The sequence below is a fragment of the Chanodichthys erythropterus genome, chromosome 18 (assembly GCF_024489055.1).
Source record: "Chanodichthys erythropterus isolate Z2021 chromosome 18, ASM2448905v1, whole genome shotgun sequence".
Taxonomy (NCBI): domain Eukaryota; kingdom Metazoa; phylum Chordata; class Actinopteri; order Cypriniformes; family Xenocyprididae; genus Chanodichthys; species Chanodichthys erythropterus.
In genome coordinates, this window is record NC_090238.1 from 23,887,168 (window position 1) to 23,906,292 (window position 19,125).

General features: G+C 38.7%; 1 protein-coding gene and 1 pseudogene across 1 annotated transcript; both read right to left on the reverse strand.

Annotated features, from left to right (window-relative positions):
- Positions 1-109: 109 nt before the first annotated feature.
- LOC137006275 (HEAT repeat-containing protein 4-like) lies at positions 110-8,937 on the reverse strand (annotated as a pseudogene).
- Positions 8,938-11,911: 2,974 nt separating this feature from the next.
- On the reverse strand, positions 11,912-19,125 carry si:dkey-13p1.4 (transmembrane protein 151B). The gene is made up of 2 exons (XM_067368269.1): positions 19,021-19,125; positions 11,912-13,462 (listed from the first exon to the last, which is right to left on the reverse strand). Exons 1-2 carry the CDS (start codon positions 19,123-19,125, stop codon positions 11,912-11,914), a joined length of 1,656 nt encoding a protein of 551 aa, XP_067224370.1.

The window sequence follows — 19,125 nt, forward strand, 5'->3', positions numbered from 1 at the left end:
ATCTCAATATACTATCAGTGTAAAATTAGTGAACTGGAGGAGCCTGCTTGCTTAAACATCAGTGACTGCAACGTATGATTTTTAGGTGGAACAACTCAAAAGGTTTGATTTAGGCTTTTTAATATTTTATATAGTAGAACAAATGAAACCAATTCAGTACAATAATTTGTGCTGTTGCTGCTTTCCCATCTCTTCTATTAAGAGCACTTTCTGCGTAATGATGTGTTTTGTACACAACAGCTCCACCTATAGAATAACAGAAAAAGAGCAACTTGCAATTAGTGTGATGCTGAGACATCTATTTCTAGAGCACTAATTCTCAACCAGGTGGAGAGGCTACTCACTGCAGAGCCATGGGTGGAGTATAACCTCCAGCTCCCCCTCTCTCCCCCACCTACTGTGGGCATGATGGGTGGAGCTGCATCCACCAACCACACCCTAACCCTACCCATAACCCTATCTCTCCACCCATTAGACAGTTTAAGCTCCAGAGAGGTGGAGCTGGAGGTCATTTGGCTCTGCAGCAAGCACCACTTGACCAGGGTGCCAAGGAGGCCACATTTTATTGCTTTAAAAAAAACTATACACCCGGTCCGTTTGGACCCTGTGGAATGTAAGCTTATAATGCAGTCATAACTTAATATTTTTCACCTAAAAACATTTGTAAATAACTTGTCATTAAAGGTGCTAAAGAGGATGTTTTGTTTTATACATTTTTGCAATATTACTTGAAACTGTCTTTAATAACTGATAAAAGACTATTTATTAGGTACAATGAAAGGAATAATATTAATATACATCATCTGTGCACGAGGTAGGGCCTTAAAAACATCAGCCAATCGTTTACCCGATCATCACGTAAACGATTGGCCCTCTGACTTGTCAATCACTGCCATGACGTTCCTTGTGAGAGATGAGCGCGGCTGCGCGCTCCAGTAACTTTCCACACTCCTCAGGCGCCGCATGCAATGTTTTTGTCCGGAGACGGGAGTAACAACTGAGTCTGAGTCTGACATAATGAATCCACTAACACGACACGGCGAATGCCGGTGGTAAACACTCGTGTTCCAATACTCGTGCACGAGTTTTGGGAGGCGTTCCTTTGAAATGAGCTGTGAAGGAGGGGGGCTGTTCTTACGCATGCGCTCATTTCAAAATCTCAGTAACAGTCTTTGGTTTCTCAGTCGACGAAAAAATCCTCTCTATCACCTTTAATAAAGTTATCAAGTTTTTACAATGCTATTATTTCATTTACCCTCTTTTCATTAATTGAAATATTATAGAGAAAATAAATATATATATATATATATATATATATATATATATATATATAGGGAGAGAGAGAGAGAAATTCTTTGACATTTAAAATGTTACAAGAACTACAGCAAAAACCAGTGTGATGCAGGAAAAACTAAACATTCTTTTTCTAACAGAACAACATCAGTATTACTCTGAAATGATTTCAAACAAAATATATTCATTTTAATGGCATAAACTTTTACTTTCAGATGAAAAAAGAACTTATAGACTTATGTATATATATGGACATTGACTATCTGGTCTGAATTTTTGACCTCCAGACAACTAAATTTGCCATTTTATTGTAATTTCAGAATATTTGTGATATTATGAGTATGTTTATAAACAAAATGCTGTCAGTAAAAAGGAAAAATGTGATATCATTTTAGATAAACCTAACTCGTAGAGCCACCTAAAGCCTAAAGCCTAACCTAAAGCCACAGTTCACTTAAGGTCAAAACGGATCTGAATGCAAAGGGTGTTTGCATAACAATTTAGTTTAAATTATTATATCTCTTAATTTTTTTATTGCAAAAATCTGGAAAGATATTATGTGTATTTTGACAGTCTTAACACATATCCAAAGTTTCATTTTTGTACTAAAAACTATGTTTGTTTATGTTTTGTTTTTTAAATGTGTGTACTTTTGAGTCAAAACAGACCTGAATACATATAGAGAGGTTAAGTGAATTAATTATTATTATATTAAAATAAACTGGTATAAATTAAAATGCTAAAAAACATAAAATCAAGACATATATTTTTATATATTAATATTATATAATGTTAATATATTAAATGGAAATATTTGTTTTTATTAAAAAAACAGTTCTTGAAACTTCTGGATTCACAAAATCTAAAATATTTTAATTAAAAATATCAATACTCCCCTTTTAAGGTTGAGAACAATATGCTGTTTCTAGAACAAAATGCATTGAATAAACCAGTAGCTACTGTGCCTGAAGCATTGGTAACATATAGTGAAGCGTACTAACCTGGAGCTTTATCTCATGAATCTTTCTTTCATCTGCCTGCAGACTGTATCCATGCTTTTTCAGAAGACCTTTAATGTGCCTTAGTGAGAAATATGATTAAAATAACATTTAGAATTCAATTTTACAATCTTACTCCAAATAATGATAGTGTCCTATTAGCACACACCTCTGCACCTCAGCATTGGGTTCCAGTGCATAACGCTCTTGTAGGAAATGCTGTAACTCGGGGCCCTTTGCATCTGAAGTTCTCAGGGCCTCACAGGCAGCAATGCGCACACTGGGCTCTTCCTCGTGGTGTACAGCCCACATCAACAACTCCCGAAGAGCCGTGTTCATCCACCCTATTTTCTTTAAAGCTTCATTTATATAAATAATATTTCTTTAGTATAATAATAAAAACAGTAACACAGAATGGCTGCACATTCATTTTCAAGCTTACCATTAATTGCTTCCACTTTCACCTCCCATATTGGCTCATTCTGCATCAGGTTAATTAGCTGATTCAGGATCTGTGAACATGTTTTATGTGGTCAGTCGAGTGAACCCTCAATTTCTTTTTCACAGTCTTTGTATTGCTCACATGCTATCATAGATCTATTGTGCATTTCCACAGCTGTGTCATTTCCTCACCGACTGGTCTTTCATCATTAGAGAAGCTGCAGTCAAGCAAGCTTGTTTGCGCACAGTCACAAAGTCATCATTAAAGCACCGCAGGAAAGTGGGTAGTAGCTTGGGTGTCATTATTTTGAGCTGACCAATTAAGATCAGCGCTTCCACCCGCCAAGCGGTTGGGCCCTCCTCCAGTTTTGCGCTGTGGAGATATTGTTTGTCTGTTAAGAAAGAACTGAATATAAGTGTTCTGATGTGTCTGTTGGGTAGCGATAGTAACCTCAGCTCACTGTGCATCTCTCTGGCCTCGTTTAGTTCACTCAGAGCCAGTGCTGCAGCATGACGAACAGCACAGTTCCAGTCGTTCCACATCATGTGTATCAGTTTGTTGCAAATATCCTGCAAGAGAAGCATTTCTAGTATGTTCAACAATCATTATAGAGATATTAGATATGTAGATATAGGTATCTGAAATGTCCTAAAGAATTACTTTATGATACCTTGTTGACTGGACTTCTGAGCTTTGCAATGCTAGTACAGGCCTGAACTCTTGTTTTGCAGTTAGCGCTGTTTAACTCTTCTGCTAGAAGAGAGCGCACTACGGTCTGGATGGGAAACACCATGCAGAAGTTTGGGGTCAGAAATATGTTTTTGAAAGAAAGAATATTCATTGAGGAAGGGTGTATTACATTGATCAAAAGTGACAGTAAAGACCTTTATTATGTTACAAAAGATTTCAGTTTCAAATAAAAGTTCTTTTGACTTTTTATTCATCAAAGAATCCTGAAAAAATGTATTATCGTTTCCACACAAATAGTATTGATGTTAAAGGTGCAGTGTGTAAAATGGCGACTTGATATGAGTGTATAAGATGACGCATGTGAGTGTGTATATGAGTGTATAAGATGACGGTGTATGAGATAGAAATGGCTCATTCTAAGGTAATAAAAACATAACGGTTCAATTGTAAGGTCTTTATACAACTCTGAAAACATAGTTATGTATATTATATCGCATTTCTGTCAATAGATCCTCCCAAATTTTACACATTTCACCTTTAAGGAGATTTAACCAATCAGCGACGAACTTATTGGTGACGTCGGAAAGGACGCTAGGTGGCGTGCTAGAAACTTCCTTGGAAATAAGAGAAGAACACACATATATCTTCCTCTATCTTAACCTTCAAAGTTTACCTTCTGTGTGTGTGTTCATGATAAAATGTAAGTCTTTTTACTTATTTGTGCTCTTTAGTATAGTAGCCTATCTGTCTTGTTACAAGTGTGTTCAAAGTAAAATATCGAGTTGTTTGTCTCCTTTGTGTCCTTAGCATTCACCAAGTTATTTAACTTACTTAAGTTATTTAGTTGCTTTATTCCTTGCTTGTGGTTAGTGCAATGTTAACACCTTTCATTAGTGTCAAGTTAATAGTATCTGTCGTATCTTCCGTAACCCTGCCGATATATGATGATGACTGAGCGTTTTCTCAGAGACACGGAGAATTTGCGATCCCTGTTGTTTATTTGCGCCATCTAATGGTTAATTTGGGTAGTGCAGTCCAAACCCTGAGAATTGTACTGAATGTAGAATGACATGTACATTACTATTATATATGTATGTTTTAATTACTTATTGTAATATGTTATTCATTTGTTTATTTCACACACTCATACACACACAAAAATAGAAAGTAAAGATGAGAAAATTCTGGATCCTGTGATGTGTTTTTACTGATACCCTGGGGCGAGCACAATTTCCTGATCAGTACATTATTCAAACTCCTCTGCGATTGATAATAAGAAATCTTTCTTGAGGGTCAATTCAGCATATTACAATTATTTCCTGAAGGATCATGTGACAAAGACTGGAGTAATGGTTGCTAAAAATTAGGTTTTGCCAAGACATGAATTATATATATGGTTATTTTAAACTAATATTTCACAATATTAAATGCAGCCTTGGTCAGAGACCTCTTTCAAAAACTAGTGCATGCAAAAATGATATAATCTTTCTTTTATGCAAAAACCAGTGAGAGAGTCACTCACAGTCTTGCTGCTGATGTTGGAGAGTAACGTCATAGACTGTTCCTGATCCGAAGGAGCGTCTCTGTGGAAGTGTTGTGACAGGAGTCTCTGTATGACAGCTTGACTTGCATCACCGTCTATCGCCAAGCACTGCGCCGCCACCCAGCTGTCTGCACCTGTGTCACAGGGGTCTGAGTCATAACATATGATGGTCATTTTGAGTCAACATCTGAGTAGGACAGATTGCTTTACTTATAACAATAATATTTGCTATTAAGTTTATTTTAATTGGCATTTTTAGGTTTCAAGAAGTGGTATCCTTCCTTCTATGTACCTTGTTTTATCATGCTTCGTAGTAGGTCTCTGGCGTGTGTGTTAGGTGTCCTCATGGCATACAGGCACACTGCAGCAGCCATCTGAACTCTCTTCACTGGGTCCTCAAGGGCTGAGACAATTAGAGCATGCAGCTCCTGTGGTTCCGCCTTCAACTTCCATTCCTTACTACGCTGAGCTGAGCAAACAGAATTAGCTGTCACTTTTGGAATAAAATTCTACTATGTTATTTAATTATGAATTTTCTTAAAAATATATATTAATTATATTATATTATATTATATTATATTATATTATATTATATTATATTATATTATATTATATTTTGCTATATTACAACACCATTCAAAAGTTTTAAGGTCGGTAAGATTTTTAAATGTTTTTGAAAGAATTTTCTTATGCTCACCGAGGCTGCAATTATTTGATCAAAAATACAGTAATATTAATAAATTTACAGCAATAATAAATTTTCCTATTTGAAACAACTATTTTTTACTTTAATATATTTTAAAATGTAATTTATTTCTGTGATGGTAAAGCTGAATTTTCAGCAGTCATCACTCCAGTCTTCAGTGTCACATGATCCATCAATAAAGCAATAAGCCCGTGAAGCTGTGGTTTACAGTGAATTTATAACAGCTAAGGGGCGTTGTTAGGCACGACGCAGAGCGGAGTACAATACAAATATTAAAGCCAAAAAATACATATCAATGCAACTTTAATGAAGTAAAATAATTAAAAGGCGTCCTTCTGCTGGAAAAAAATAGTCCCTAACCATGAACAGCAACAGAAGATTGTCTTTATGAGCGAGTCATTCAGTCAAAAAGATTTTATATTGAAACTTGTTGTGAACACGGAGCAAGACTCAACTGAGATGCTTTGACTAGTGCCGTTAGTCAGCAGGGCACGGGAAAACCCATTAAATGTTAAAAGGACAAGTTTGCAGCGGACATTTTTTATTATAAACAGGACTGACCTGAAGGAAAATCCTAAATCTGAATGCAGGTAATAAACTCCTGTCATTTGATATCTCTCTCACAAAACTCTTCTACATAATGCTGTAAGCTTCAATGAATAATATCAATAAAGAACAAACATATGTTTACGCTGCTAAGAGTTGTTGCTAAACAAACTCAGCAACATACTCATTCAAGTGGCGCTGTCACGATCACCATCTGTTCCCTGTCATGTTCCTGTCACTTCCCGGACTACATTCCCCATAATCCTTTCTGCCATTCACCTGCACTCACTCTACCAATCACTACACTAATCACCACACCCAGCTGCCGCGCATTACCAGGACTATAAAGGACTTTCACACACACCACCTCACGGCAAAGTCTTGTTTGCCCTGTGTGATATTTCTGAGCATTATATGCTGTCTGCCTGTTTGTTGTTACCGTTCCTGCCTGTACCTGTTTATTGACCCATTGCTGCCTGTCCTGACCCTTGCCTTGGCTGCTGTTCTGTGAATGATATCTGCCTGTCCTCGATCTTCCGCCTGTACTCTGACTATGACTCTGCCTGTTACTTGCTGTTCCTGTTTGCCCCTGATCGACCCAGCCTGTACGACTATGCTCACTATGAATAAAAGCTTGCACATGGATCTCTGCCTGAGTCCCCATTCGTTACAGGCACAGCGATACTTATGTAATTGCGGTCAGCTGCATGTTTTCGAGAATTTTACAACGGCTTCAAACGTGGCTCAACCAATCAGAATCAAGGCCTGTACTATACATTTTATAAAATATAATTTTAATATGCTGATGTGGTGCTCTTAGTATTATCAATGTTGAAAACTGTTGTGCTGCTTAATATTTTTGTGGAAACCTTTGGTGAATAGAAAGTTCAAAAGAACAGCATTTACAGTATTTGAAATAGATTTTTTTTGTAACAATGTAAAGGTTTTTACTGTAACTTTTGATTAATTTGATGCATTCTTGCTGATTAAAATAATTTATTTAAACACATCTAATTGAGCCCAAACTTTTGAACTTATTTTATTTTATTCTATTTTAAATGAATTGAAATTTTTAGATGACAGATTAACCTGCTTTGCCAGGGTGAAGCTCTTCTTGTGGTCCGTTTACTGCTCTTGATGCACAGGTTATGATGGCCTCCAGCCGCACTGTGTTATTAGGGTCACTAAGAGCCCTTTTTAGGCCCTCAATGGTCACACTCCGCAAGGGCAACTCTAGATGAAAACACGTAATTATTTTCCAAAAGGTGTTCCCATGATAGCAACTGATGTAAAAATAATGAAATGTACGCAGGTGTTAAAGGTGCTTTCCTTCATACGAAACACATTGTATATCTTTTTATATAGCTGTGTGCTTCACGGCTAACAAATCTATTCATTTGTGCAAGTGTATTACTTAATAAATTCAATAAAAGAAACACCTACTGATGTTGCAGGCACTCCTCCACTTGTCAACTGCATAGCGAAGAGTGGAAAGTTCAGCCACAGATTGTTTGGGGGTCTCAAGTTCTTGCACACTGAAGTCAGGAGGTCTGAGACCCTGCTTGAGGTCATAGTCAATACTGGTGGGCTGATCCACCCATCGCTGTTCTGCTTTTACAGCTCTGCCTGCCAAATGTAAGACAGCAACCTGAATATTTAGAGCCACATATATAAAATTTTCAGCTTTCCGTGTCTCAATACATTTTTAACACTTACTTTAGTAAGTAAGTCTATTAAGTTTTTAGTAAGTCACCTGAGAAGATCTCCTGTTTAAAGATGCTCTCTGTGACATGGCCACCAGCATGTGGATTCAGGATATCCTGCAGACGAGGGGCCTGTGGGATCTCAATGTGCTTGATGGTTATAGTGGTTGCTGACTTATTTAAGTGGTTCTGCACATTGATACTCACTGGAGAGAGCACATGACCTGGTATCCTGTTAAATAAGGACAGACGCCACAAAAAAGAAAACAAAACTGTGAAATACAAATGGATCTTGGGACTAAGTATGTGTATGAATTAAAGGGTTAGTCCACCCAAAAATGAAAATTCTGTCATTATTTACTCACCTTCATGTCATTCCAAAACCGAAACCAAGAAAATATCTTCTTTTTCTTTCCACAAAAAAGTAAGTCATGCAAGTTTGGAATGACATGAGGTTGAGTAAATGATGATAAGATTCTGTGGCAGTTTTACCTGTGTTGTTTCCTCAGTTGCAACAGATGACTAGTCTTATTTTGTGCAAACTCGCTGCTCTGGGCTTCCCGATCCTCTGTATGAGATTTCTTTAGACAGGTGTGCACATTCAACACCTTGACTGGTTTTGTGTTTCTAAATGCATCGCATGTCTTGTTTTGATCACTAGGATTGATGAAAGATGCTTTGGTGTTCACTGAAGGAGCCTGTACTGAAATTCTGCCGCCTTCTTGGGTTAAAGGATTAATGTTGCAGTTTATATTTTTGTTCCCGTGCTTTTTAATTTTCTTTAATTTGGTACATGGTGCTAAAGGGCCTGTGGCTTGGAAAAGCCAGCCAAAATCACATTTTCTGTATGAAATGGCCCCCATGTCATATATAACTTCTTCAGAGAAAGAAAGGCTCCGGCTTGCATTATTCAGAAATCGTTTGTAAAGACGCTCCTCTCTGCGCTTGCTATGGTGCTCTGGTCTCCAGTTTGCATGCTGTAAATACATGGTTGTCTGTGAGGTCTTATGGGACATTGTCTAAAAAAGGAAACAATGATCAAATAGAAATTGATTATTTGATTCTTAAAAAAACAGCCTTTTAGCTGTTAAAAGAAATCTGAACTTCGTTGTAAAGCACTACATACTTTGAACACAATGAATAAACAAATAAAATAATTTTAAAAAATCCAGTAAGTTAGCCATTATGGTTACGTTACTATGTAAAGCCACCTACCGCCACACTTCACAAATCACGTCTCCACTGGAATCACAGCATAGAGATCACATTGGAAATTTCATATTTATTTTTCAGAGCAGTTTATATCAAACGTTTCGACTTGCAAGGAGGGTAAAAATAATTTTTAACAAAACAAGAAAAGCAGGTCGCTGACAAAGGTAAAGTTAAGTTACTACAGCTCTTGTAGCTCAAATGTTGCCATAGCAACGAGACGGGCTTGTTTTCGCTGCAGAGCTGCTGCCATGCCTCTGTGAACTTATGATCCTAGATATATAAACTGTCCAAATGATCGCATTAAGGCTGCATACGACATCGAGTCGGTCTCATTTAAGAAAAGTAACCGTAATAAAATTGACTTTTATTCCTCGTGAGGTATAAAATACTTTAATTTCTTTATTACTTTGCAGTCTAACGGTTACTTTTCTTAAATGAGACTGACTCGATGACGTATGCAGCCTTCAAATGCGACCTCGAGCACTTTCAAAGACTGTGATGACGCGTTTTAACGGTCGTCAATATCGTAAATCCTGCAATTTTTTAAATATTTTTATTTTTTAAAAACGTGTGTACATTTATAACACTATGTTTAGTCTTGTATTACATTTGCATCAAATTAAAAAAGACTAGTTAACGCTGCTGTGAGGGTGTTACCGATACAGCGGCTTTGGAGTTATGGTAAAAATGACATCTTTCTCTCTTCTGACTGCCGTTATCAATCGCTCTCTATTTTTTTACTCTTTTTGAAAGTTGTGCAAACTCTATTGTGGAGTTTTTCTTTTGCTGTTTGCGCAAATGGAAACACAAAAACACCGCATTTTGATGTAGAACCTGGAAGTGCTGAACGTAAACAGCGTATGAGAATGACACGGAAGAGAGGATACTGTTGAATAAAGTTATTTTTGTTTTGTTTTTGCGCACAAAAAGTATTCTCGTTGCTTCATAAAATTAAGATTTAACCACTGCAGTCACGTCGACTGTGTTTTAACGTTGTCTTTAGTACATTTCTGGACCTTGAAAGTGGTGGTTAAATTGCTGTCTGGACGAGTCATATAGCCTACCTCTCCGATTTCATCAAAAATATCTTAATTTGCGTTCTGAAGGTGAACGAAGGTCTTAAGGGTGTGGAACAACATGAGGGTGAGTAATTAATTACAGAATTTTCTTTTTTTGGGGGAAACTAACCCTTTAAGAATGAACTGATTTGCTCTGTGCAGATTCGGCTCAGTGCTCACAGTCTTCACTCCATGCTAATTGTTATTTTAAGCATCTATTTACGTGATTCAAATGACTTATGCTGATGTAGCCTGTTTGTTAAAGTCACTTAATACTTTAAAAAATTAAAAACAAAGATAAAACTTTTGGGTTGACCTAAGGAGAGTTGAGATATCTTTTACAAGATGGTGAAATGTATTTGTTGTGTAGGCTACATTTGTTGTGAATGATTCTAGCACAGTCATGGTCCAATTAAAGCTGCTTTCTGGGCAAACAAGAAAAGCGAGTGAGTGAGTTTGGCCTGTTTCTGGTGTACAGCTGTTTGGACTTCGGCAAGTGAGTTACGGACCAAGACCGGACGATAATTCCATGCAGCATGAGAGGAGGAGGATTCAGTCACAATACAGCTTCACATAGACAATGCTTACTACCCAACAGATGAAACAAAAGCAATCGTGAACACATCTACACATGAAAAGAATAAACAAATCGATGAAGAAAAGACATTTTGCATGTTTTAGCATTGCCGCAATTTATTTTTTTAACAGTCACTGCCATTTCAACAGCATTTCTTGTCTTTCACACAACCATACTTCAAAGATACAGGCCATAACATTTACTTTAAAGGGGAATTGCTATTATGATAAGTCTCATTAAGCTCATTTGATGAGCTGATGTATTTTGAATGTAATGTCTCTCTTGTTACAGAGACTTACACATTGATATACCAAGGTGTGAAGGACCATATTGCTGTGTCTGGGAACCTCTTCAGAGGGAGAGTTTCCAACAAGCTGCATACATAATAGATCACCTGCTTCTTTGAAACAATGTGAGCAAATTGCCATGCAACCTTACCTTATATAAACCAAACATCACAGAGAATTCTTTGATGCCAACATATTCATTCAATGGATTAGCAGTATCAAAATAAAGCAACAACTAAATAATAATAATAAAAGAAAAAGAATTTCTAAAAAAAGATAACAGTACATGATACAACCAGACTCATTTCTTTCATTTTGAAGCATGTATTAAAATCTTAAGGATTTAGGGATATTCCATTTGCTAAAGTAAACCTTTTTAGTCTTTAATAATCCTATAGCAATGCTTATCTTCTTCTGCAGCAACACTATGGCCAAGTTTAGATAAGTTATAAATGATACATGGATTAACACAAAACATATTTTTATTATTAATAAATAAAAATAAAATAATGTAAGGTAATTATATATAAATGCAACATGTCTATTGGTAGATTTTATTTATTCAAGCTGACATATTTGTCAACCAACCATTAATAAATAGTGTCAAAAGCTGGTTGATAATTCCAATTCAGCCCTTAATTAAAATTAAAATGTAAACAAAAAAGTCTTCAGTGCCGCCACATTTCTAATTTTGCATTTGTTAGCTGTTAGAGCAAGATACATTTCATGAGAATACACTTCATCAGTTCAACGTCAAGCAATTCCTTATATTGAATGAAATAGCCATCAAGTCCACTTTCTGTGTATAGTGCAAATAATGATGTTTGTTAAACATTTTCTATCACAGAATTAGTCTTCAAACCGAAGTCTCCACACAACAGGAGCCTCTGCGAACATAATACCTCCTCACCTCAGATGAGTCCCCACAGCCCTCAGGCCGATGGACAATGAGGACTGGGAAGAAGCGAGCGTCTTGGTAGTTCGGCGGGCTCTCATTAAGGGCGAGCTGACTGGTGTAAGACCTGCAGCACTGCTCATCAGGGCAGCAGCGCTCTGTAAGTGTACTACTGCGGCTTCTCCACAGTCCCATAGTGCGTCTGGAGCCATACATGCGGCACAACGAGAAGTGCGAGGTGTCTAGTGACAAACGGGAGTGGAAGGTGTGACGAGAGAAGATGGAGGAACAGCTAGAGCTGATTGTTGGCCGTCTTTGCCCACCTTCTTGTTGCAAACAGTGCTCACAGTTCTGCACCAACGTACCGTAGCTCTGCGCTGAGCAGCTGTCCAACAGCAAGCGGTTGGAGGAATTGCTGTCTCTGTGGTTTGACCCAGAAGCCCCCAGGTTCATCAGCATGGCTTCCGAGTAGCTGGGTATAAGCTGGCGGTTTGAACGAATGTGCCATTCCAGCTCTGTACTGTCCACCGTTTCTGCTCTCGGAAGGCCATAGCGAGTGTTCCTCACGGTGGTGTCAGCCTCTGGAGATGGGCTGTTGTTGCTATACTCTAGCCCGAAGAGTTTCTCGACTTGGTAGTGCACAAACGCCGTCCGGTACTCGATCAGCACTCGCAGTGGCCAGGAGAGCATGAGGAGAGCCGCCATCCAGAAGGTGACCCGAGAAGTGTACCACGGCAGTTGGTCGGGATCCACATAAACGATGAGGTGCTCTTTAAAGTCAACGTTCTTCAGCAGCATGCCTTCACGGGCTTCCATGTAGTCGTCCAAACCCTCAATTTCCGAGAAGAACCTGGCTCGCTGGTTGAGGTATGCATTTTCAGGTCCTGCTCCTGCGAAGCTGAAGCATTTGGAGAAATGCAATCGCGTCGCCGCATGACCCTCCAGTCCACGCAAGTTTCGCGATACATCTCTCATTCCACAGCGGCTGTAGTCGAATTCGCCCTCGGCCACGTGTGTGTTTACACGCTCGTGATAAACCTGCGTGGTCGTATATGCATCTCCATTCCGGTAACGCGTTACTTGTCGAGTCCTACGTACAAAATGGTAACTGATGGCTTTCCACCAGACGCACGGTCGGGCTTGACGCATGCGCAGAACTCTATCGTACACGCTTTCAACGTTGGCCTTGCACTGCAACTCGCTGCGGGACCGACAGTGCCAGCACTCCATAAGGTAAACAGCATAGAGCATTAACAGGAAGGCCAAGGGGATGTACACATAACCGTCAGAGCAAGGGCTGTCGTGGTATATCATGGAGCGACCCCCTCTAAGAGAGTTCATTGAGGCTGTGAGGGAAGTACTGGAGGAATCGAAGCTCAGCTTGGTGACCTGGGTGAGCTGACACCAGGCCACGGCACCCAGGCAGCTATACATGAGCAAGGAAAGGAGAAGACAACGCCAGTGCGTCTCGCGGCACATTGAGGCACCCAGGGACTGCTTTATTGGCCATTGCTACAAGGGATAATGAGAAAGAGAAATAGTAATTAGTATATTGTAACACAGACTAGCTGTGAATAAGAAAACAAGAGGTAATGAAGAAACAAATCATCAGAGATTTAGTGTCACTTATATGAGACAATGATATTGTACAAAAGGATAATTTTTCCTCACATCAGTGTTGTAATTAAATTTAAAACTATTAAAACTCGTTTTTGGTAATTGAAATAAAGCTAAAATAAGATACAATCACTGAACCTGTTGGAGTACTAAAATTACTAAAACTTTAGAGCTAAACAGAAATTATTTTCAAAAGCACAAAATTAGTAAATGTTATTCTAAAATGAAAACTGAGAATATAAAAATAAAAGCTAATTCGAAATAATATAAATAATAAAATAAAACTGCCTTAAGCCATGTTTCCACCAAAATTACCCAGAACAATCGAAGACTTCAGATGCAAAAGCCTCTAAGTGCTGTCTGAAAATTAGTATTTTTATCAAGCTCGTATGTTTATGTTCAGTTATTTCACTTTAATAGTAATGAAAAGGACTTATTAATTGCCATTAAAGTGAAATTACTGAACCTAAACGCATGAGCTTGATAAAAATGCTCATTTTAGAAGAAAATTTCAGAGGGCACTTAGAAGCTTTTGCATCTGAAGTCTTCGTCCCAGGAACTTTTTCCCCTCAGACCTGTTGCTGGCTGCTTTTCCATCGCAGTTACAGTACCGTGAGGATTAGGCAAATTAGTCCGGTGATGTAGGACTACGCACGACTTTCCAGCTTCCGCTAGATTTTGTCATTCGCATATAAGCTTAAGAAAGCCTGAACCTCGTCATTGGTCCATCCATCAGTCATATTTTTGTTGATTCAAATAGAAAACAACTCTTACTGCATGTACCGCAACAGACTTTTAAAAATGGTGGTTGAAATAAAATGCTGTGAGGAGTCAACCAATCAAAATGCTTCGTAACTCAACCAATCAGCATGTTAGGCGCCCAAGTTCCACCTCCGAATGTTGCTTTAAAAAAACAATACTACCTCATGAGCAGGGACTTTCTGGGGGGGAAATTTTTACCCGGAACTTTATTTAGACCCTGGTTCCTGTGGTCAAAACACCCCGAGTACCACACCAAAGTCCCTAGTTCCTGATGAAAGTTCCTGTGGTGGAAGCGCGGCTTGTGCTCTTCTTAAAGGAATAGTTCACCCAAAAATGAAAATTTGCTGTTAATTTACTCACCCTCAGGCCATCTAAGATGTAGGTGACATTTTTTCTTTAGAAGAACAGTAAAGAAGATTTTTAGCTGAAACTGTGGTCCTCAGTGATTCATATAATGGAAGTCAATGGGTGCCGTCACTTTGAGATTCAAAAAAACCTATGACGACAAAACAAAATTAATACCCGCAGCTCCTGACGATACATTGAGATCTTAAGAAGTGAAACGATCGATCTATGCAAGAAACTAAATATTATTTACCACATATTTAGCCTTGGAAAACAGTCCTGAGCACATTCACGATGCAAAATGACGTATGTGTGGGAGCGACCTCGCATGTGAGCTGACATTGTTTGTTTACTAGGGAGGACGCATGTTCACGAGCAGTACGAACTTCTAAAGCTGTTTAAAAGAGCTGGTCATCACAATGGTTGATGATTTCAGTAGTACTTTGGATGTCTTTAAAATCATCAGGCGACTCTCCATACTTCAAGTAACCTTATGCTCCAGACTGTTGTGAATGCGCTCAGGGTTGTTTGCCAAGGCTGTGGATTAGAGGTAAAAATGTTGTAAACAATGTTCAGTTTCTTGCTAAGACCGATTGTTTTGCTTCTTAAGACCTCAATGTATATCGCCAGGAGCCGCGGGTATTCAATTAGTTTTGTCTGCATATGTTTTTTTTTGAATCTCAAAGTGACGACACCCATTGACTTCCATTATATGAATCACCAAGGACCACAGTTTCAGCTAAAAATCTTCTGTACTGTTCTACTGAAGAAAAAAGTCACCTACATCTTGGATGGCCTGAGGTTAAGTAAATTAACAGCAAATTTTCATTTTTGCGTAAACTATCCCTTTAAATGTCCTATACCTTTAACCTCTTCATGTACACTTCTAATAAAAATAAAATCAATTTAAAATAAAATTCAAGTCTGCAATGGGCATGGTTTCATTTGAGTCTAATTCAAATAAAGTGCAGACAACGCACTGAGAGTAAACCCTTAACATGTCTAGAGGGATATAAATCTATGTGAGAAAGTGGGGCCTGACAAGACTGAGGATTTGTAGCAATCCCTCAGTTCAGACTTAATTACTTACAGTACATCCTGGCACAAAGTCTCCAGATTATGTCTATTAAGCCTAAAACAAGCACTCTTGCTTTAGACAATTGATCTGCAATAAAATGGTTAACAGGTAATTAAAATTTTATGATGACATTTTGCGATTTCCCGTTTTTCCTTTCAACATGCAAAAACACGTGAAAATCATAGGGCCCTATGTATCCAGGCAACAGTCAGTTGAAACAAAACATGGTGAATGTCTTTGCCACCTTGTATTGAGTCTTCAATCAATGTCAGACAAAATCTATCTAATTGATTTTTTGTATTTGAAACCTGCAGGAGAGCGGCTCAGCAATGCTTGTGTGTGCTAACTCTGAACTTGCGGTACACTTCTTTAGCAGTGCACAGAAGTGGAATAGGACCTTTGCTCCCAATTGTGAGATTGAATTTAACTCAAAGGGTACTGAATGCAAATTATGATGAAAAGTGGCAGCTATTGCTGCGAGTTCAATGAATTATAAATACTAATATGGTACTGTAAGTTAAATGAACAGATCAAAAATCTGAGAAGTTTATGTGTAAAAAAACGTTTTTAAGCTCAATATCTGTATGCGTTGAGAATGTATGGTGTTGTCCAGTAAGCGTCTGTACATTTCAGCAGCTAATACCACTGCTTCTGATATTTATAGGGGTTGAAAGGCTTTTAAAGAGGGAAGAGTGAGGTGCAACATCAATAATGGAAATCCCACATGAAAGAGAATACTGTGACAGAGCTAACAGTCAGCCATTCAAAAGCATACTCTAGAAAAACTGCTCTTATCCTCACTGCTCTGTGATAAGTGAAACTTTGGACATAATATGGTTTTGATGATCTAAGATGCATAAGCAGATTACAGCTGAAACTTGATAATGACTTCAGGAATACCGAATGTGGGAGCAGGGATTTTGTTTGTTTGATTACTGTGGTACCATCTAAAGAAATTACGTTTAATTTGAAGTAACTGCTCATCACGGTTCTGTATATGTGTGTATGTGTGTGTGTATATACACCGATCAGGCATAACATTATGACCACCTTCCTAATATTGGGTTGGGCCAACTTTTGGTGCCAAAACAGTCCTGTACCGTCGAGGCATGGACTCCACTAGACCCCTGAAGGTGTGCTGTGGTATCTGGCACCAAGATGTTAGCAGCAGATCCTTTAAGTCCTGTAAGTTGTGAGGTGGGGCCTCTATGGATCGGACTTGTTTGTTCAGCACATCCCACAGATGCTCGATTGGATTGAGAACTGGGGAATTTGGAGGGCAAGTCAACACCTCAAACTCGTTGTTGTGCTCTTCAAACCATTCCTGAGCCATTTTTGCTTTGTGGCAGGGTGCATTATCCTGCTGAAAGAGGCCACAGTTACCAGGGAATACCATTTCCATGAAAGGGTGTACATGGTCTTAAGTAGGTGGTACGTGTCAAAATAACATCCACATGGACGGCAGGACCCAAGGTTTCTCAGCAGAACATTGCCCAAAGCAGCACAAGCAACGCACACGCACCCGGCCATCCATGTGATGTAAAAGGAAACGTGGTTCATCAGACCAAGCCACCTTCTTCAATTGCTCCGTGGTCCAGTTCTGATGTTCAAGTGCCCACTGTTGATGCTTTCAGTGGTGGACAGGGGTCAGAATGGGCACCCTGACTGGTCTGCGGATATGCAGCCCCATACGCAACAGACTGTGATGCACTGTGTATTCTGACACCTTTCTATCAGAACCAGCATTAATTGTTGAGCAATCTGAGCTACAGTAGCTCGTCTTTTGGATCGGAACACATTGGCCAGCCTTCGCTCCCCATGTGCATCAATGAGTCTTGGCCGCCCATGACCCTGTCACCGGTTCACCACTGTTCCTTCCTTGGACCACTTTTGATAGATACTGACCACTGCAGACCGGGAACACCCCACAAGAGCTGCAGTTTTGGAGATGCTCTGACCCAGTTGTCTAACCATCACAATTTGGCCCTTATTAAACTTGCTCAAATCCTTACGCTTGCCCATTTTTCCTGCTTCAAACACATCAACTTTGAGGACAAAATGTTCACTTGCTGCCTAATATATCTCACCCACTAACAGGTGCCGTGATGAAGAGATAATTCACTTCACCTGTCAGTGGTCATAATGTTATGCCTGATCGGTGTGTGTGTGTATATATATATATATATATATATATATATATATATATATATATTTTTTTTTTTTTATTTTTTTTTTTTTTTTTGAAAATACTGTATATGTGTGGTTGTGTACATATACACAGTATAATCAGCGCATTTAATAATTCAATAATATTTATAAAGAATAACATCCTGAAAATGGCGAGTCAAATCAACATACTATTCAGATGTAATTTTTCAGAAGAAAACAAATAGTTCTGGGTTTAAGCAAGCAGGATTTGTGTGAAAGCTGAGGGACATTCATAGACCTGGCAGGCCATGCCAAAACGCTTCACAAGACAATATGTACCCAGAGATGCATGGATGGACTCCGCATCAGTGCCAGACTTTTTAGTGTGTTTGCCTATATTTAAAAGGGTTCATCCAAACATGGAGTTAAACAGATCTGCTCAAAAACTACTCTAACTCCCTTGGTGAGAGTGACTATCAAGCTAACAGGCATATAATCTTTTCCTCAACGGCAGTTCCATAATTACAGCAGTGTGTTTCTGAGGTGTTGTTAATCAATGCACAGATCATATAAAGTGAGGCTGAGTGCAGTGAATATGACATATATGGCATATCACACATTTAGACATTTATGACAATGCATTTAGAGCTATACACCTGATGCAATTTAAATCTACGTTTGTCCTTGTGAATGTGAGGTCTTGTCTAATTTATTGTCATTATGGAATCAAGCAGCAACACTGATTTTAATACCACCACAAAAATTAAACGAGGTGTCTCAAACATTCTCCTTCCAGTACAGCATAAATCAGATAAGTATGGCATCCTACGGGTCTGCAGTCGGTAATGTCTTCCAGGCTAGATGATTATCAATAACTTGTACACCATAAAGTTTATGCATCAATTGGAAGCAGAGAAATGATAAAGGTATCACTTTTAACAGTTTCTTCTTTAAGTGAATTTACGATAACATTTTTCAATCTCAGATCTACTGTGACCAGCCTTTTACTGGAAGAAGTGAAACCACAGTAAGACAGTTACACTCCACAGAAAGCCCTCTCCTCCATGACTGTGGTAGCCTACATATAGTAATAACAGCAGTCATAAGACTTATCTCATACCTCTTCCAGCACATCGAGACTGGCCGGTGTCTCCGCGCCACCATCTGGGGTGCTTGGCGCTGTGTCCTCCGCAGTAGTATCAGTTTCCAGATCTAGAGACAACAT